At 46.2% G+C, this 16,959-nt stretch overlaps 1 protein-coding gene across 3 annotated transcripts in view; it reads left to right on the top strand.

Annotated features, from left to right (window-relative positions):
- Nucleotides 1-529: 529 nt before the first annotated feature.
- LOC147896073 (uncharacterized) overlaps nucleotides 530-16,959 on the top strand; it is a 38,379-nt gene continuing 21,949 nt past the window's right edge. Inside the window, exons 1-4 of one of the 3 annotated variants that reach the window (XM_087382970.1) lie at nucleotides 530-655; nucleotides 698-991; nucleotides 1,200-1,447; nucleotides 1,551-1,770. In XM_087382970.1, the coding sequence (XP_087239096.1) occupies nucleotides 1,202-1,447; nucleotides 1,551-1,770 (466 nt within the window). In that variant the 5' untranslated portion in view covers nucleotides 530-655; nucleotides 698-991; nucleotides 1,200-1,201. Of the gene's footprint in view, nucleotides 992-1,034; nucleotides 1,448-1,550; nucleotides 1,771-16,959 lie in introns of those variants that run through there. The other 2 variants (XM_087382971.1, XM_087382969.1) reach the window with 2 other exon arrangements.

Genomic DNA, 16,959 nt, shown 5'->3' with positions numbered 1-16,959 from the left:
CGTGCGCACACACACACACATTTTTGCTCGGCCTCTCCAATTATAATAGAAAACACACACCAAGTAAAATTTTCAAATGTACATAAGATTTTTTTTTTTTGCAATTCAAAGATTTTACTTCTATTTTGGTCTTAAAACTTTGGAAACCTGTGAGGTGGAAAGTCAAAGGTTTTTCACAAACATATAGGTTTCTGGTTTTTGCTCCTCTATCCCAATGCATGCGTGCACACACACACGCACTCTAGTTACACCTCACACACGTGCACGTGCACGCGCACACACACACTCTTTTTGTGTGTGGTGAAATCTCTCTCTCACCCTAAGCACATGAGAGCCATTCAGGCAGCTTCTAGTTGAGGTGGCAAACGGAAGGCCATCGGAAGGCCAAACCTTGTCTGACTCTTGCAATCGAATTGCACAGGCAGGGAAGGGCGAGCAAGGATTCGGCGACCAATGAAATGCTCAGAGAACACTCCCTGAGCATGTGCCCATAAAAATCCGACAAGGTCCAACATACTTGAGGCAAGCATGTGAGAGGCAACTTGAAACAAAAACGGAACACATACCATCTGCCCACACTTGTTTTGGGTCAAATCTCTCGGAGAGAGAGAGAGAGAGAGAGACACACACACACACACACACACGCAATACACAGGTATATAGCAAAAAAAACACACACACACACATGCATACATAGGTATATACAGTTGCTCCTGCAAGAAGCTTCTACTTCTCTCTCTCTCTCTCTCTCTCTTTTCCCGCGAGTTTCTAGCTGCTATCTCGGCAGCCCAATTCAACCTCGGCCCGTTTCGACCCTCTCCCCTAGCTTCGTGACCTTTCCGCCCCTCCATCTCATTTGGGTCGTCTCCCGATTTGACGAAATCGTTCCTGCTCATCGACATTTGATCCTCAACTTCCATCAATCTCCACCGCAGATTGACCCTCTGCAGGCCGTCCTTTCCGAACTCTGTGGAGCTAGGTGATGTGATAGGTATTGTTCTTTCCTCCATCAATTGTTGCTTTTGGGTCATGCAAAAACGATTCATTTTCGTCATCCTGTGGACCCTCTGCATACTTTTGCGTACTGAATTTGAAGGGGAGTCGGTTTTGGGATCCATAGAGCTTGCCTAAATACTCTACATTCCAGCGACTACACCAGTTTGATGCTTAAATCCGTGGCACCATGTTTTACAAAGCAGGAATGTATAAAAATCAACTTCAAGAGCTCGCTCAGCGGAGCTGCTTCAACTTGCCTTCATATGCTTGTACTAGAGAAGGTCCTGACCATGCTCCACGATTCAAAGCTACAGTGACCTTTAATGGAGAGACTTTCGAAAGTCCAAACTTCTGTAATACGCTTCGGCAGGCTGAGCATGCTGCAGCAGAGGTCGCTCTCAACAATCTTTCAAAAAGGGGTCCAACGCAGTCGCTGGCTGCCCGGATTCTAGTACGTTAAATACAGTTCTGGCATTCTGCATAAGTGTTGTGTATGCAACTCGTCCTGTTTTTATAAATGACATTTTGAATTTTTAAATAATTTGGCTAAACAGGATGAGACCGGAGTGTGCAAGAATTTGCTGCAGGAGACCGCACAAAGGGCAGGCGTCAAATTACCCGTTTACACAACTGTCAGGTCAGGGCCAGGACATCTACCGGTATTTGTATCTACTGTGGAGATTGCAGGAATGAGCTTTACCGGCGAATCAGCCAAAATCAAGAAGCAAGCGGAGAAGAATGCAGCCATGGCTGCATGGGCCTCTCTAAAACAGAGTGAGTTGTAGCGGTCTAGTAATTTGCACGTGTGTACTGAGATGGGTTTGTGAATCTTTATGGATTACATTTCACTGTTCGCAAGGCTTCCAATATGGCGTGAGTTTCTGAGTAGCCCTAGGTATCAGCAATCTAGGTGTCTTCTTCTTATATCTCTTTACTTTTTGAGAATTGATGCCTTCTTCAACAAATCTTGCCACATCTTTTCTTATAGTTGGCCAATAGAATTCTCTTGCTATCACTTGCAAAGTAGTAATCACTTCCCTATTCCAATGTATGGTGGTTGATGCATTGCTTCCATTACTAGTCGCCTTAAGGGTTGCGAGATGCATAGTCTCTTTTCATAGAAAACTTTGTTGATTTGGTTTAATGAGAATTTTTGCTCCCATTAATTTTTTTTTCATATTCTTAGAGCATGTACGATAGCACTTAACTCTTTTTCATTCATGCTCGCATTCCTCTGGTTTCCTTTTTCAGCTTTCATACACTATGGCAAGCCCATCTTGCATATGGACTACTCCAATCCCGTAACTAGTAGCATCAGTTACAACTATGATAAATGATCTTGATTGTAAGAGACCAATAGCATTCGTGACAGCTACAGAAAATGGTCTAGAAAAATTGGTTAGCTGTGACATAGGAGCTCTCGTAAGAGCTTCTTCAATACCAGCTACAGGTAATCAGCTCACGTGCAGTTTCAGCAGAAGGGGATGTCATGGGCATCCACAGCCTAGGTCATACTCCTTTCACATTCTGCCTCATCAGCAGCATGGCAGGCAAAGCAGGGACGAGTTGACTTTTTCATTCATGCGCCGACTTTTCAATCAATGTTGACTTTTGATCGACCTGGTCTTGATCAGTTTACCAGGGATGGCCAGTCAGCAGCCCCATTCCAGTAAAATCGACCAGTTCTATCGCATCTGGCATCTTCCGGTATAGCAACAGCTCCTCCAGCTTGTCCAGACGTAGCTCCAACAACTGCATATAGTGCCTCAGTTCCAGCCCTTGGACTAGCAGTACCAGCCCTAACATCTGTAGCAGGTCCGTCTTCACACAGCTCCCGAGACCCTCACAATAGTAGCCCTGGCAGGTGCAATAGCTCCCCATGTAGCCTCAACAGCTCTACTGGTCCTCCCATGGACTCAGCTCCCCTCAGTTAGCCTCAGCCTCGCACAGCAGTTAGTTCAACTTCAACTTAGCTCAAGCGTAGCCCTACAGTTATAGCCCTTCTATGGGATTCCATCATACAGCTTCAGCCCTCTTTAATGAGTATCAATAGTTCTAAAAGGATATGTGGTGTTTGCCAGGCCCAAATCTTGAACAAGAAAGATAGTAGCTTAGCATAAATGCTGAGTTCATGTCTATTTCAATATGCTTCACTCTCTCTCTCTCTCTCTCTCTCTCTCTCTCTCTCTCTCACACGCGCGCCATTTCAATTAGCATTTCCAAGCTTCCGCACTTAGTCAGGATGGGCTTTGTAATAGGGAGATAGCCTAACTCACTCTCTGTCCTGGTCACTACTATCTGAACTGAAAGAATGATGCAGTCAAAACATAAGTGGAACTGTGGAGTGAGTGTGAGAATCAGAGAGAGAATATTGCGGGTCTCCGTGGAGGGAGAATAAGTACTAAACAACTTCTGGCCCAGAGGGCTGAATACAACTGTAAAGAAACAAGTACTGTATGGAGGGAGAACAAAAGATAACTAAAGACTGCTGTAACTGGACTGAACTGAATGAGGACTAATTGAAGGAGGGCTGGAAGGGGCTGCTGCAGGCTTCTCCTGCCTGGATCCTGGTCCCAAAGGTGTTGCTTGCTGAGGCTAGAAGCTCTGAGAGGTGGATGAAGAATGAGGCCAAGGGGCTGGCCTTATATAGGCTTTTGGGGCAGATTGACCGACCTGGTCGGCTGGTCAACGCTGTCCGTTGACCAGGGCGGTCAAAAGTCAACATTGACCGCGGCGTCTTTTTGACCCAAAAGTTAATTCTGTGTTTTTTGACCTGTTTTGTCTTTTGAGGCTGCTTGGTGGTATGCGATGGCGCTGCAGTCTGTAGGAAGCATGCCATAGGCTGTGGATGCGTGTGACATCCCCTTTTGCTGAAATTTGAACTAGTACATGAAAGGGGCCTCCCAATATGTTGAAGGAGGTGACTGATGGTAGTGTACCTGGCTGATGAATCCTGATCTAAACCTCGTTAATTTGTGCTAACTTCTGTGTAAGGATATTTGTTGTGGGGAGTGCTCCAGGATGATGCTTTGACCACTAATCTGTCCATGGAACTGACGAGGCTCCCCCTTTTGTGATCTTCAAAGCTCCTCGATGACCACTGAGGTTGTCCCTGCAGAAGGGGATGTCATGGGCATCCACAGCCTAGGTCATACTCCTTTCACATTCTGCCTCATCAGCAGCATAGCAGGCAAAGCAGGGACGAGTTTTTTTCATTCATGCGTCGACTTTTCAATCAATGTTGACTTTTGATCGACCTGGTTTACCAGGGATGGCCAGTCAGCAGCCCCATTCCTGTAAAATCGACCAGTTCTATCGCATCTGGCATCTTCCGGTATAGCAACAGCTCCTCCAGCTTGTCCAGGCGTAGCTCCAACAACCGCATATAGTGCCTCAGTTCCAGCCCTTGGACTAGCAGCACCAGCCCTAACATCTGTAGCAGGTCCATCTTCACACAGCTCCCGAGACCCTTACAATAGTATCCCTGGCAGGTGCAATAGCTCCCCATGTAGCCTCAACAGCTCTACTGGTCCTCCCATGGACTCAGCTCCCCTCAGCTAGCCTCAGCCTCGCACAGCAGTTAATTCAACTTCAACTTAGCTCAAGCGTAGCCCTACAGTTATAGCCCTTCTATGGGATTCCATCATACAGCTTCAGCCCTCTTTAATGAGTATCAATAGTTCTAAAAGGATATGTGGTGTTTGCCAGGCCCAAATCTTGAACAAGAAAGATAGTAGCTTAGTATAAATGCTAAGTTCATTTCTATTTCAATATGCTTCAGTCTCTCTCTCTCTCTCTCTCTCTCTCTCTCGTGCTATTTCAATTAGCATTTCCAAGCTTCCGCACTTAGTCAGGATGGGCTTTGTAATAGGGAGATAGCCTAACTCACTCTCTGTCCTGCTCACTACTATCTGAACTGAAAGAATGATGCAGTCAAAACACAAGTGGAACTGTGGAGTGAGTGTGAGAATCAGAGAGAGAATATTGCGGGCCTCCGTGGAGGGAGAATAAGTACTAAACAACTTCTGGCCCAGAGGGCTGAATACAACTGTAAAGAAACAAGTACTGTATGGAGGGAGAACAAAAGATAACTAAAGACTGCTGTACCGGACTGAACTGAATGAGGACTAATTGAAGGAGGGCTGGAAGGGGCTGCTGCAGGCTTCTCCTGCCTGGATCCTGGTCCCAAAGGTGTTGCTTGCTGAGGCTAGAAGCTCTGAGAGGTGGATGAAGAATGAGGCCAAGGGGCTGGCCTTATATAGGCTTTTAGGGCAGATTGACTGACCTGGTCGGCTGGTTAACGCTGTCCATTGACCAGGGTGGTCAAAAGTCAACATTGACCGCGGCGTCTTTTTGACCAAAAAGTTAATTCTGTGTTTTTTGACCTGTTTTGTCTTTTGAGGCTGCTTGGTGGTATGCGATGGCGCTGCAGTCTGTAGGAAGCATGCCACAGGCTGTGGATGCCTGTGACATCACCTTTTGCTGAAATTTGAACTAGTACATGAAAGGGGCCTCCCAATATGTTGAAGGAGGTGACTGATGGTAGTGTACCTGGCTGATGAATCCTGATCTACCTCGTCTGCATCATAGTGGTTCTTCTGGGACTTGAGCCACCAGGTGATTGCCTCACCTGCAAGGTGCATGGATGCTAGGATGTATTGCTCGTTGTCATTTGTAGGCACAACTGAAAAGTAACTTTCAGATTGATTGAGTCACAAAGTCGACACTAAAGGTTCTTGCTTACCGGTGTACCGAGTGAAGTTGAGCTTCCTAGGTAAAGAATGCTTGACGGGTGGTTGGACTCTCTCCCTTTCCTTCCCATGTGGTTGAAGTAGAGAAATGACGAGTTGACGGTCGTGTTCTTCCTTCTTCTTCCCATTACTTCTCACTTGTACTTGTGGTGTCCTTTATAGATCTTTTCTATACCATAAAACAGTGAGGCTGCCCCTAAACTGACCTTAGGAATGAAAATTTGAAGCTCTGATACCAATGCAACTGGGATATAGCCTAACTCACTCTCTCTCCTGCTCACTACTATCGAAACTGTGGAGTAAGTGTGAGAATTAGAGGGAGAGAATATTGCGGGCCTCCGAAGAGGGAAAATAAATATTGAACAATGTTTGGCCCAGAGGGCTGAATACAATTGTAAAGAAACAAGTAAGGTATGGAGGGGAGAACCCTTACTGTAAAAGAGAGAACTAAAGACTGCTGTATCGGTTTGAACCGGATAAGGACTAACTGAAGGAGGGCTGGAAGGGGCTGTTGCAGACTTCTCCTGCCTTGATCCTAGTCCCAAAGGTTGCTGCTTGCTGAATCTAGAAGCCTTGAGAAGTGGATGAAGAATGAGGCCAAGGGGCTGGCATTATATAGGCTTTTAGGGCAGATTGACTGACGATGCTGACTGTTGACCAGGTCGGTCAAAAGTCAACGTCGACAAAAAGTCAACATGGTGACTTTTTGATAAAAAAGTCAACTCTGCATTTTTTTGACCTGTTCTGTCTTTTGAGGCTGCCTGGCGTATTTGATGGCGCTGCAGTCCGTAGGAAGCATGCCACGGGCTATGGAGAGACTCTTAGCCTTCATGCCTGTTATAGTGAAGAGATCCAAAGAAAAACTCCCGCTTGTGCTTGACCGATTGTTGGATGGGCGGACCACGATTGAAGCTCTAATCGTGTATTTATCTAGCCTTTAATGTACAAGGCTTACTTCAAGATCTTCAAAGATTCTTTCATTTTTATATTTTTAAACATACACACATACATACATGTATAAACCCTTCTGGAGTCGATGTGGATAATGGAAGACAGCAATTGGTTAATAGACAAGTCTATAGTATGATGTGGCATGACTATGGTTGTTTGAGACCAGGCTTGCAGCTAGTTTGGACTCTGCACTACCATGCTATAGGCTAGCGTATAAGCGAATCCTGAATTTATGCTGTGCAACATCATAGACTCCCAAACCATAACTGTGTAGAGTTCTGAATATGCAAAGCAGAAGTGCAACTTGCAAATCCCAAATTGTGGTTTTAAATTGAAGCTTTGATGTCGAGTTCGATGCAGACCTGTATTAAGGTAGTGCCAATGAATTAATAGGTCAGGGGCAGTTTTTCTCTTGGATAAGGTTTATTCTCCTAATCACAGCTGGTGTTGAGTTAGTAAGGTGCACACGCTCTCAAGCCTAGTTAATGGTTGAGTTGGGGTTTTCTTCCTGTTGACACCCTTTTGTACTTCATTCTCTTGCTCTTCCCAATTCAGAATGTGGCGAATTCCAGCACCATCTCCTTATTGTCTTTCAGTCTCGCTTCCATTTGTTCACATTTGGTATCAGAGCAGGTTTTGCTTAAGGGTTTAGGCCTGCCCAATTCACTTGGCACCCGCAGTCACGACAAACATTGCTGGTTAGGCCACCACCTTTTGGAATAGTTCTGTCAAGTTAACTTTGGCTGGTTGGCTCTCTACTGACTAGGCAAGTTTGTTTTGGAGCTGCCATCACTTGTTCATGGACTATTTGCACTTGATTGTGGACTGTTGCCACTGTTTTGGACTTGATTGCCTTCAATACAAGTGTCTGGACATCATTTGGAGGCAGTTTTAGGGAGAATACTCGACGATATGTAACCTTGTTTAGATAGAGAGATTTAATTTCCTTGGGTTGGTTATCAAAGATTGTGTCTTTGGCCTTAGATTCTCTTTGATTTGAATCTCATGGAAAGTATAGCACACTCAAACTGATAGTCAGAGTATAGTTATTGGCATTGACTCATCTTCACAGAGAGTTTTTGGGCTTTCTGGTGAACTCAGGATTGAGTTCTTAGAGGAAGGGGAGTATGTCATGTGCATGCTGTACCTAGGGTTGGATAGCAGCTAAACGTGGGTTACGGGATAGCATAGGGCTGGATGGCTATTTTTAGTAGAGATTGCTATATATAGAGATTGATTCATATATAGTGCTCACTTTATATGGATGGAGCTATTCATAGCATCGTGCTATCTTTACCGGGTTTCCTTCTATATAGAGGGAGGGCCAGTGCTAGTGTGGAGCCCTCCTCAATTGATGGGTGGGGCTTGGACCCCTGTGGGTCTAGCCATCTACATGGCGGATCATAGGTGGTGTATTGAGGGTCCTCTGGACGGGCTCAGGTGGTATGGGACGCGTGGGTTACATGTGGGCCTATGGATGAGTCGAGCTATAGCCCACGTGCTCGGGGGTGGTCGGGAGGATCGAGGCACCTGCGCATGATTCTGGTTGGATTGAGGACGAGATTCTAGGTTAGTGATAGGGTCAGATCTTGCGGGGTCGTGTCAACTTTTGAATTGGATTTTGATCACAAGCAGGTCGTCAACAATTCTTCATATCTTGTGAAGGGAGGTGGGAAGATTATTTGTCATCAGTAGTGAAAGTAAACAATCCTCACATTTTTGTCAATAGAGATATGGTTTTTCTAGAAAACTCAGATCAGTCCATGACTGAGTTTGAAAGACAGCTTCCCACAGGTTTACAAGAAGAATTTGAAGGGTTGCTTCCATTGCCAGTTGATAGCAGATTAGGATAACAAGCAGAGGATCACAGCAGATTTTGGATCAGTATTTGCAGTTGCAGCTGCAAAACGGACTTTGGATACTCCTATAGTAGATGATGATATGGAATAACTTGTCAGAGAAGGGAGTACAGCTGTATAAGTCCCTCAGTGGCTTATGCACTGCAGGACAGTGAGCTGTCAGCTCCTTTCTCTAGAACAAGGGCTGGTTCAAGAGGTTCAAAAGGAGCAATATGCTTAACATGGATGAAGCTGATAGTTATGAGGATGCACGAGAGAATTTGCATTGGATTTGCTTGTTGCTGAGAAGGCAATCAGTACGAAATGGGTGTATAAGCTAAAAAGGAAGTTAGGTGGAGGCACGGCTGGTCACAAAAGGCTATGCTGGGAAAAAAAAGAAAAAAGAAAGGTTATAAATGTCTATCAGAAGGCCAAATTGGCCTGAGACAGATTACAGCACAAATAGACAAAATACCAGATGGAGAACCCTGTGCTTCTCCCACTTACTAAAGGAGAACAAAACAAATTTGCTGACTATGCATGTAGAGGACCTTAGAGTTTAGAGCTGCTGGACAAGGTGAGGGAGGTCTGGCATCTTTACACCCTCTGATCTTGTCACAAGTACCCCTGCACTTGTGTGCAAGGTGACATCTGGCTTCAACCACAAAGTGCAAATAGTTCCTATGATAGGTTTTTTTGTGGTATGCCGTGACCCATTGTGAGCCCTTGTCTAGGGACAGTTAGCCTTAATTCAAGTCAGAAATCAAGTCCTTGTTCACTAGTACCCACTGGAGAACAGTAGGTTAGTGTTTCTGTCTTAGGGTTCTAGATAGGTCCAGGTCTCAGCCTAGCTTAGGAGCCCAGAAGGGCCCCCAAAGGGCTGGACCAAGTGAGCTCCCATCAAGGGAGAATGGGCTGGGGAAGGGCTGCCCTTTTAGGCTGCTCTGTGTCCCTCCCTAGGCAGCAAAGGGCTTGGGAAGTGAGCCCAACCAGCCAATCAACCAGCCGACTGGCTGATCAGCCTGTTTCAGGCTGGTTGGCTCACTCCCTACCAGCCCCACAGCCCCCTATTTAAAGGGGGGCTTGCTGGCCTCATTTCTCATCCAGCTCCCTAGCAAAAGCCTCAAGTTCTCCAGCCTGGTGCAGCCCTCAGCCCTTCTAGAAGTCACCTGTAAGACAGCAATCAGTTGAGCAGTGCCTAAGGGTGATCCAAGAAGGTGTCCACGCCACATCATAGCCCGGCTTGGAGTTGAGGTTTGGGGTTCCTGTTTCAGCAGCTTTCTTTTACAGTTTTCAGTCTTTCTCAGTTCTTTCACAGCTCTATTTAGCTCCATCTCTCTCAGCTTTCATATAATTTCCGTCTTCCCTTCATCTCTCACACTCACGCAGCTCTGTTGCATGCCCGGGGACAGCACAAGCCTCTTCAATAGCCTTGCACAGCGGTCTACATCTATTGTGTGGGCAACGTGGTCTTGATTGAGATTTGGGTTGTTTCTCAGGCATTTGTGGGTCATCTCTCCGTATCGAAGGGTCATCCTCAGAGTTGCCTCTCGAGCTCTCTGAAGGAGTGTTCAGTTGTATTCTTTTGCAGCTCTCCAAGTATAAAGTAAATTCTTCCCCATTTGGGGAGGGGGAGCCTTAGTGGGTACATAGACCCAATCTGGTGTCGTCTACATTCTCTCTCTTTCTCTCTCTCTCTCTCTCTCTCTCTCTCTCTCTCAGGGTACATACGCATACGCCTCGCACAAAGGTTTAAAGGTCTTGTTGCGCATTACACGATCATTCACCGTTGCATGCTACATTGGTATCAAAGCGTCGGTCTGTAATCCAACTTGACTACCACGAGTGCATGGTCTTGTTGAGATTCGGAAAGGGCACATAGACCAACATCAGGGAGCAGTAGAGAGAAGAAGAACATAGCTAGATCGTCCCCGAGCATAATATCTTGGAAATCCTAGATTAGAAGGGTAAGCATGTTCATCTTTCTAGATGATATCTTAATCTTCTCAGCCATAGTGGAGCAGCATATACGAGATGTGCGGAAAGTTCTTCAACTCTTGCGCGATAATCAATGCCAAGAAAAGTGAGTTTGGCCTGATGGGTCACTATTTGGGTTACATCATCAACGCCAATGGCATTCGCTTGGATCCTGAAAAAATTCAAGCTCTCACAAGCTGGACAGTACCCACGACGGCCTAGGAGATCCGATCTTTCGTAGGGCTTTGTCATGCCTATAGTTCACATATGCCTGGATTCTCTACCACCTTAGTCCCGTTAAGCGACTTATTAGAAGGGGTGTAGAGTCGCCATCATACGATATCCGTCTTTGCAAGCCTTCCATGACCTACAACAATTGGCCACAACAGCCAGTAATGACAATCGCATCATGGGAGGTCCATTCTTGGCATCATTGATGCCAGCAAGCCATTGGGGCAGTCTTACAATAAGAAGAAAGACACGTGGCATACTACAGCAGAAAGCTTAACCCTACGAAAAAGAATTACTCAGTCTACGACATGGAATAACTTGGCGTTATATAGGCATCAAAACATTGGAAGCCGTTCCTTTATGGATGGACCTTCACAGTCAAGACAGACCACCAAGCCCTAAAGTGGTTGCAGACAATGGCCAGCTCCTAGTGGAGCGATCGGCAATCCCGATGGTGTCAAATTTTCCAGCAGTTCTTGAATATGTCCCTGGCAAGTAATAACCCCAGCCGACGCTCTCAACAAGAAAGCCTCCATTGGAAAAGGCCATTGTACTAGAGATTAAAGGGAAGGACCTTGACTCTATGAAAACACAATACACGGACTCTGCAGAGTTTGGCACTCAATATCAATTTGCCTTGACTCTTGCATCCGGCCATAATTCAATTCAAGAGGATGGTTATTCTATAAGCAAAGACTTTGTGTGCTCAAAGACAAGCGGCAGGCTCTACTCCATGACACCCTCACAGGTGGCCATCGAGGCATCAATAGTACATTGGAGAAGCTAGAGCGATACTTTTACTGGCCTTAAATGCGGAAGGATGTATATAGCTATGTGCAAAGCTGCCAAATCTGCCAAAATTAAAAGTGTCCCATCAGAAGGCGGCAAGATTGCTTCAGCCCTTACCGATCCCCAAAAGTCCTTTCCAGGACATCACGATGGATTTTGTGGGACCCCTTCCTGCATCTGCTGACAGCCAATGCAGAAGACATAGCTCGCTTATTTATCAAGTATTGGAATCCGATTGGAGGATTTCCACGACCATTACGATAGACAGAGATTCCAAATTCACCTCACATCAATGGAGGGCTCTGTTTGAAAACTTGGGCACCAAGCTCCAGATGTCTAACGCGTTTCATTTGCAAACCGACGGGCAATCAGGGTTCTAGATAGGTCTAGGTCTCAGCCTAGGTTAGGAGCCCTGAAGGGCCCCCAAAGGAGCTGGACCAAGTGAGCTCCCCATGAAGAGAATGGGTTGGAGAAGGGCTGCCTTTTAGGCTGCTCTGTGCCCCTCCCTTGGCAGCAAAGGGCTTGGGAAGTGAGCCTAACCAGCCCGACTGGCTGGTCGGCCTGTTTCTGGCTGGTTGGCTCACTCCCTCCAGCCCCACAGCCCCCTATTTAAAGGGGGGCTTGCTGGCCTCATTTCTCATCCAGTTCCCTAGCAAAAGCCTCAAGTTCTCCAGCCTGGTGCAGCCCTCAGCCCTTTTAGAAGTTCCCTGCAAGACAGCGATCAGTTCAGCAGTCCCTAAGGGTGATCCAGGAAGGTGTCCACGTGTCATGTGCACGGATTGGTATTTGACGTGTATTGGGGTACACAAGACTAGCTCAGGATGCTTGGGGAGGCTTAGGGCTAGGCAAGCTTGATTCTCGGGTTGAGTGGCAAGGGTACGAACCAGTTAGGGGTCTTCACTATTTTTGGCGCATTGGGCCCGAGTCTATAAAAGGGGCCCAGAGGTTCAGTTCTCAGTGAGCCGATGGGAGCAAGTCTCGTTCCTAGGTGATAGGTCTGATCTTGGATTGAGTCGCGGACGCGCGCCTGCATCTTAGTGTAGCCCAAGGCCCAGCAGCATATCCTAGGCCTCTAGGCGCCACCTAGTGGTATGGGACACCAGACTGGTTAGGATCTGGTTGGGAGTTTGTGCCAGTAGCTCAGCTCGTGGCTCGGAGGGGACATCTCCCGATTCGGGAGCACATCCCGTAGATGTCATGGTTGGGTGGTGAGCAACCTGCTCAGATTCCTCACGTTTGGTGTTTCTTGTGTTTGCTTGTAGATTAGAGGTTTCAGGAGTGCTGGGGAAGTGTCAGTTGGTATCAGAGCCAACTCCTAAGGTAGGAATCTCTGTTACGAGTAATTTTGGACGTGATTTCCTCCAGGTATGCCTCAATTTCGAAATTCATGTTCATGCCCTGCAAATGCTTGTTGGTTCATCGCGTTAAGGGTTGTGGTTCTGGATTGGGAAAGAAGGAAGGAGAGACAGTAAGAAGGGTGAATTTGTTGCAAGATGTGAAGGGCTGAGAGAGAGAGAGAGGTGTAGTTATGAGGAGGTAGTGAGGTCCGGGTAGAGAAGTGCGAAGGGAGTCGTGATGCGAGCGTAGAGCTGAGGCGAACCAAGAGGATCCCACGTACGGCTGGCTGCTCAGGGAACGCGTTGGCAGGTAGAAGAGGAGCGTAGGAAGGTGCGTAGCAGGCTAGGGCCAGATCGCGATTTGGGCCGGGTGCTTTTCGGGGGGGCTTGGAGGCTTTAAAAAGCACCATCCCCTCCAAGTTTGGAAGGTGGGCTTTTGAAAAGCAGGGCTTTCCTAAAAGCCTGCTTACCCGCCTATAAATTCGGCCACTTCATCTCCTTGTGGACTGTGCATGCTCCAAGCTACTTTACGCCATCGAGTTCGGGAGCCAGATACGATATACGGCTTACTGTAGACGTCTGTACGGTATAGCCAAGAGCAGGAGTTCCGGGTCAGTTGATCGTCAGCTCGTACGAGCCTACCCTCTTCATCGGCCAGCCGTTCCTGCCTCCTAGCTCTGAGCCCACTTGATTGCTTCTCTTCTCTAGTCTACCTTCTTCATCAGATCAGATTTTAGTCATGGCTGATTCCGTAGGCCCTGGGCTTGCGATGGGAGACCAAGATATGAATTATCAGGTAAATGATGACCAGAGTGTCATCCTGCTTCAACATGTATCCACTTGCTTGGTACTATTTCTTTTTGTTTTTCAATAGTATGCTTATTAAGAAATGAAATGTTTTCCTACTGTTTAGTTACGGACAATGGGGACTAGGTCTAGCATTTGAGGGTGGACCCCCTTGCTTGGGGTTATGGGCATTAGTGACCCACAAGAGTGATGGCCTCTCTTTGAGAGGGACATCTGGAAACCACACCCCACCTGAGTACCCAAACATGGGACCAATCAAATGCACAGATTGCATACCGACCTAGGAACCATTCAAGAGAATGTTCCCTGAGCTTTGGGTGTGGCATGCCAAGAGTAATGGAGATACAAGATAAGACGACAAACAAATGAGCTCAGTATGGCTCAATTATGACTTAGATAATCTAAGCTGTTAGGAACCCGTGGGTGCGATCAGAATTGAATTCTGACAACTTTGAAACTTTAGGGTTTTTGGGAGTGACACGTGGCAGCTGACACGTGGCAGACTGCCACATGGAATCTGAGCTGGCAGGTCAGTCCACCTGTCCCACTCATGTGGCAGCATGCATGGCAAGTGGCAGGGCATGTAGGCCAAGTGTTTGGCTCCAAATCTGGTAGATTTGGGGCAGGTTGTGGGCTGTCCTCTTTGGGACTGCAGCCCACCAAAAATCTGGGACAAGTGTCCACCTTCCACTCTAGGCCGGGGGGGGGGGGGGCTGAGCCTATAAAAGAAGGCCTCTCCCCTTCATTCCTCACATGAAAAACTCGTCACTTTTCTTCTCCCTCCTTTTGGATGATGCAGCAGAACCTCTCCAGCTCCTTGGGTGCAGCTTCTCCCCAGGCCATTCTCTCACCTCAGCAGCACTTTCTCTCTCTACAACAGCACATTCTCTCTCTACAGTTCCAGCCCCTCCTCTCCAGAAATCTGCCCCCTCTCAGCTCTTCTAGAACAGCAGCAGCATCCTCTCTCCTTCTTCTAGCCTGGAGCAGCCACAGCTCCGTTCTCTCTCCTGCTGCAGTCTTTCTCTCTCTACTGCAGAATTTCTCTCTCTACTGTTCCAGCCCCTTCCCCTTGCAAAAATCTGCCTTTCTCTGCACCTCTGGAACAGCAGCAGCTCCTCTCTTACATTCCTTCCCTTGGGATCAGCATTGGCACTCTCTCTGTACAGCTATCACTCCATAAAAGCTTTCTCTCTCTAGCCTACAGGCTGTTTTTCTAAGCTGTTCTCATTCCAGCCCCATTTCCACACTCTCCTCACCCAAGGTAGCTTCAGAGGCATCAAGGAATTCATCTACAAAAGGGTCAAGTCACGAAGGGAGCCTGTATTATCAAGTTTATCTCATTTACAGCACTATTTCATGTTGTTTCTACTATCTTTCTAGAAACTAGTGCTTGTCTCTAATGTTGGATGTAAGTGGTGATTGTTGCAGGCTTCTTCCTTGTGGATTGGGCAAGCCAAGAGTTGAAACCTGAGTTTGAAGTCCTCCTTTTTGTTGTCTACCTTGTACATATGCTCTTGAGTCTTGTATCTAGGTCCTAGGTTTTCACTGAGTTCATCAGTTTGGAAGGTGCATTGCACCTTGGTCTTGTATCTCCATTTTCAAGAATAAAGTGAGCCTGGATAAGGGGGAGGGGCCGTCTTGGCCCCTCAATCATATTGCATTTTCCAATGATGTCACTTTGTGTTTAAGCTGTATAAGTCTTAATTCCAGCTTAATTGCAAACTCTTAAGTTCAAGTATATGTGTTTGGCAACTCGCAATCATCTCATTCAAATGCCTCTGCAAAATCCGTTGTCTGAATTGATAGAAAGCACCGAGTAGTTTACAGAGAGCCTCTACGATGATCTGATTATGAAGACTTCCTTCAGTGAATTTACCACTACTCTCGATGAAAAGTTTGAGTGAGTTAATGCGAATCAAATGGGGTTGACACAGCAACTCCAAGGCATTCATACTTCACTCTCATTTTTTGACTAGCACTGTTCAAGCTCATGCATGTAGATGCTTTGGCTTCAGTGTTAGGTCTGAACATCACTCTAGATCCTTATCCCCGAGATAAAAAATCCAGAACCAAGGAGGTGGTTGACACTTGGTTGCACAAGTGGCAAGTACACTTTCAGTTTCACCCTTACCCAGATGAAAAGAAAATGGAGCTTGCAGTAGGGTATATGTTAGAGAAGGCTTTATTGTGGTGGAAGGAACTCCGACCAAAGCCTGCAACATGGGGACCTAACCAAGTTTCGATGACATGTATTTCTGTAAATGTCATTACCTGCTTACTTTCTTGTAATTGCACTTTTAATAATTCGTTATTTGGCCCCAATGACCTTTTCCGAGTTTATGGAGAAGTAAGGGACCAAAGAATTCACATTCTCACCCAGACAGCTCTCACAATTTTGTTAATTACAAACTTGTGCAGAGGATGGTCCACGATACCTAGTGATCACACATATGAGGTGCAACTTCCAGCTGGGAAGCAGTTGTGGGATCGCAAGGTCGACGCACTTTCTATCCGGATTCAAGACTACACAGCTGCTCTTACGTGCTATGTCATGCACTTGGAACATGTGGACTTATTAATCGGAATAGAGTGGTTTAAAACCCACAATATTCGGATTGGATGGAAAGAGCATTCACTCTCTTTTTTGGATAAGGATACCCACTTTTGTATTCAGTGTGATTGTATTCCCTCTTCTCGGGGATCTATTGTATTTGCGATGCAGCTTCGGAATATAATAAACACTTCTCATTATGATGTGTATCAGTGTGTTTTGATTCTACTTTCTTCATTTGTTGTCTCTGTTAATAACAAAAATGATTTAAGCATGTTTGAACACCATGAATTGAGAACGTTGTTGGATGATTTCATGGATGTATTCCTTGCTTAACTGTCGTAAGGTTTACCTCCAGATTGGGCAGTAGATCATCGCATAAATTTAGTACTTGGGGCTCAACCTATTAGTATTCCACCTTATAGGATGAGCCAGCTTAAGGAGGATGAGTTAGCTTCACATTATTTGAATATGGGCTATATTCGCCCAAGTTAATCACCTTGGGGAGCACAGGTCCTCTTAAGAAAGAAGAAAGATGGTTTGTCACGACTGTGTGTAGATTATAAACGATTGAATAAAGTGAGAATTAAGAATCGATACCCTCTTCCTCGTTCCGATGATTTGATAGACCGTTTGGCTAGAGAGAAGTACTTCACTACGATTTATTTGCATATTGGTTATCACCAAATCTGTATCTATGCTAAACACATAGATAGAACCGCATTCCGAAC

This window comes from Dipteris shenzhenensis, chromosome 12 (genome assembly GCF_047967505.1).
Source record: "Dipteris shenzhenensis isolate YYH24624 ecotype China chromosome 12, Dip_SZ_1.0, whole genome shotgun sequence".
Classification (NCBI taxonomy): domain Eukaryota; kingdom Viridiplantae; phylum Streptophyta; class Polypodiopsida; order Gleicheniales; family Dipteridaceae; genus Dipteris; species Dipteris shenzhenensis.
The sequence above is the reverse complement of the archived record's forward strand: the minus strand, read 5'-3'. Positions and strand labels throughout refer to the sequence as shown.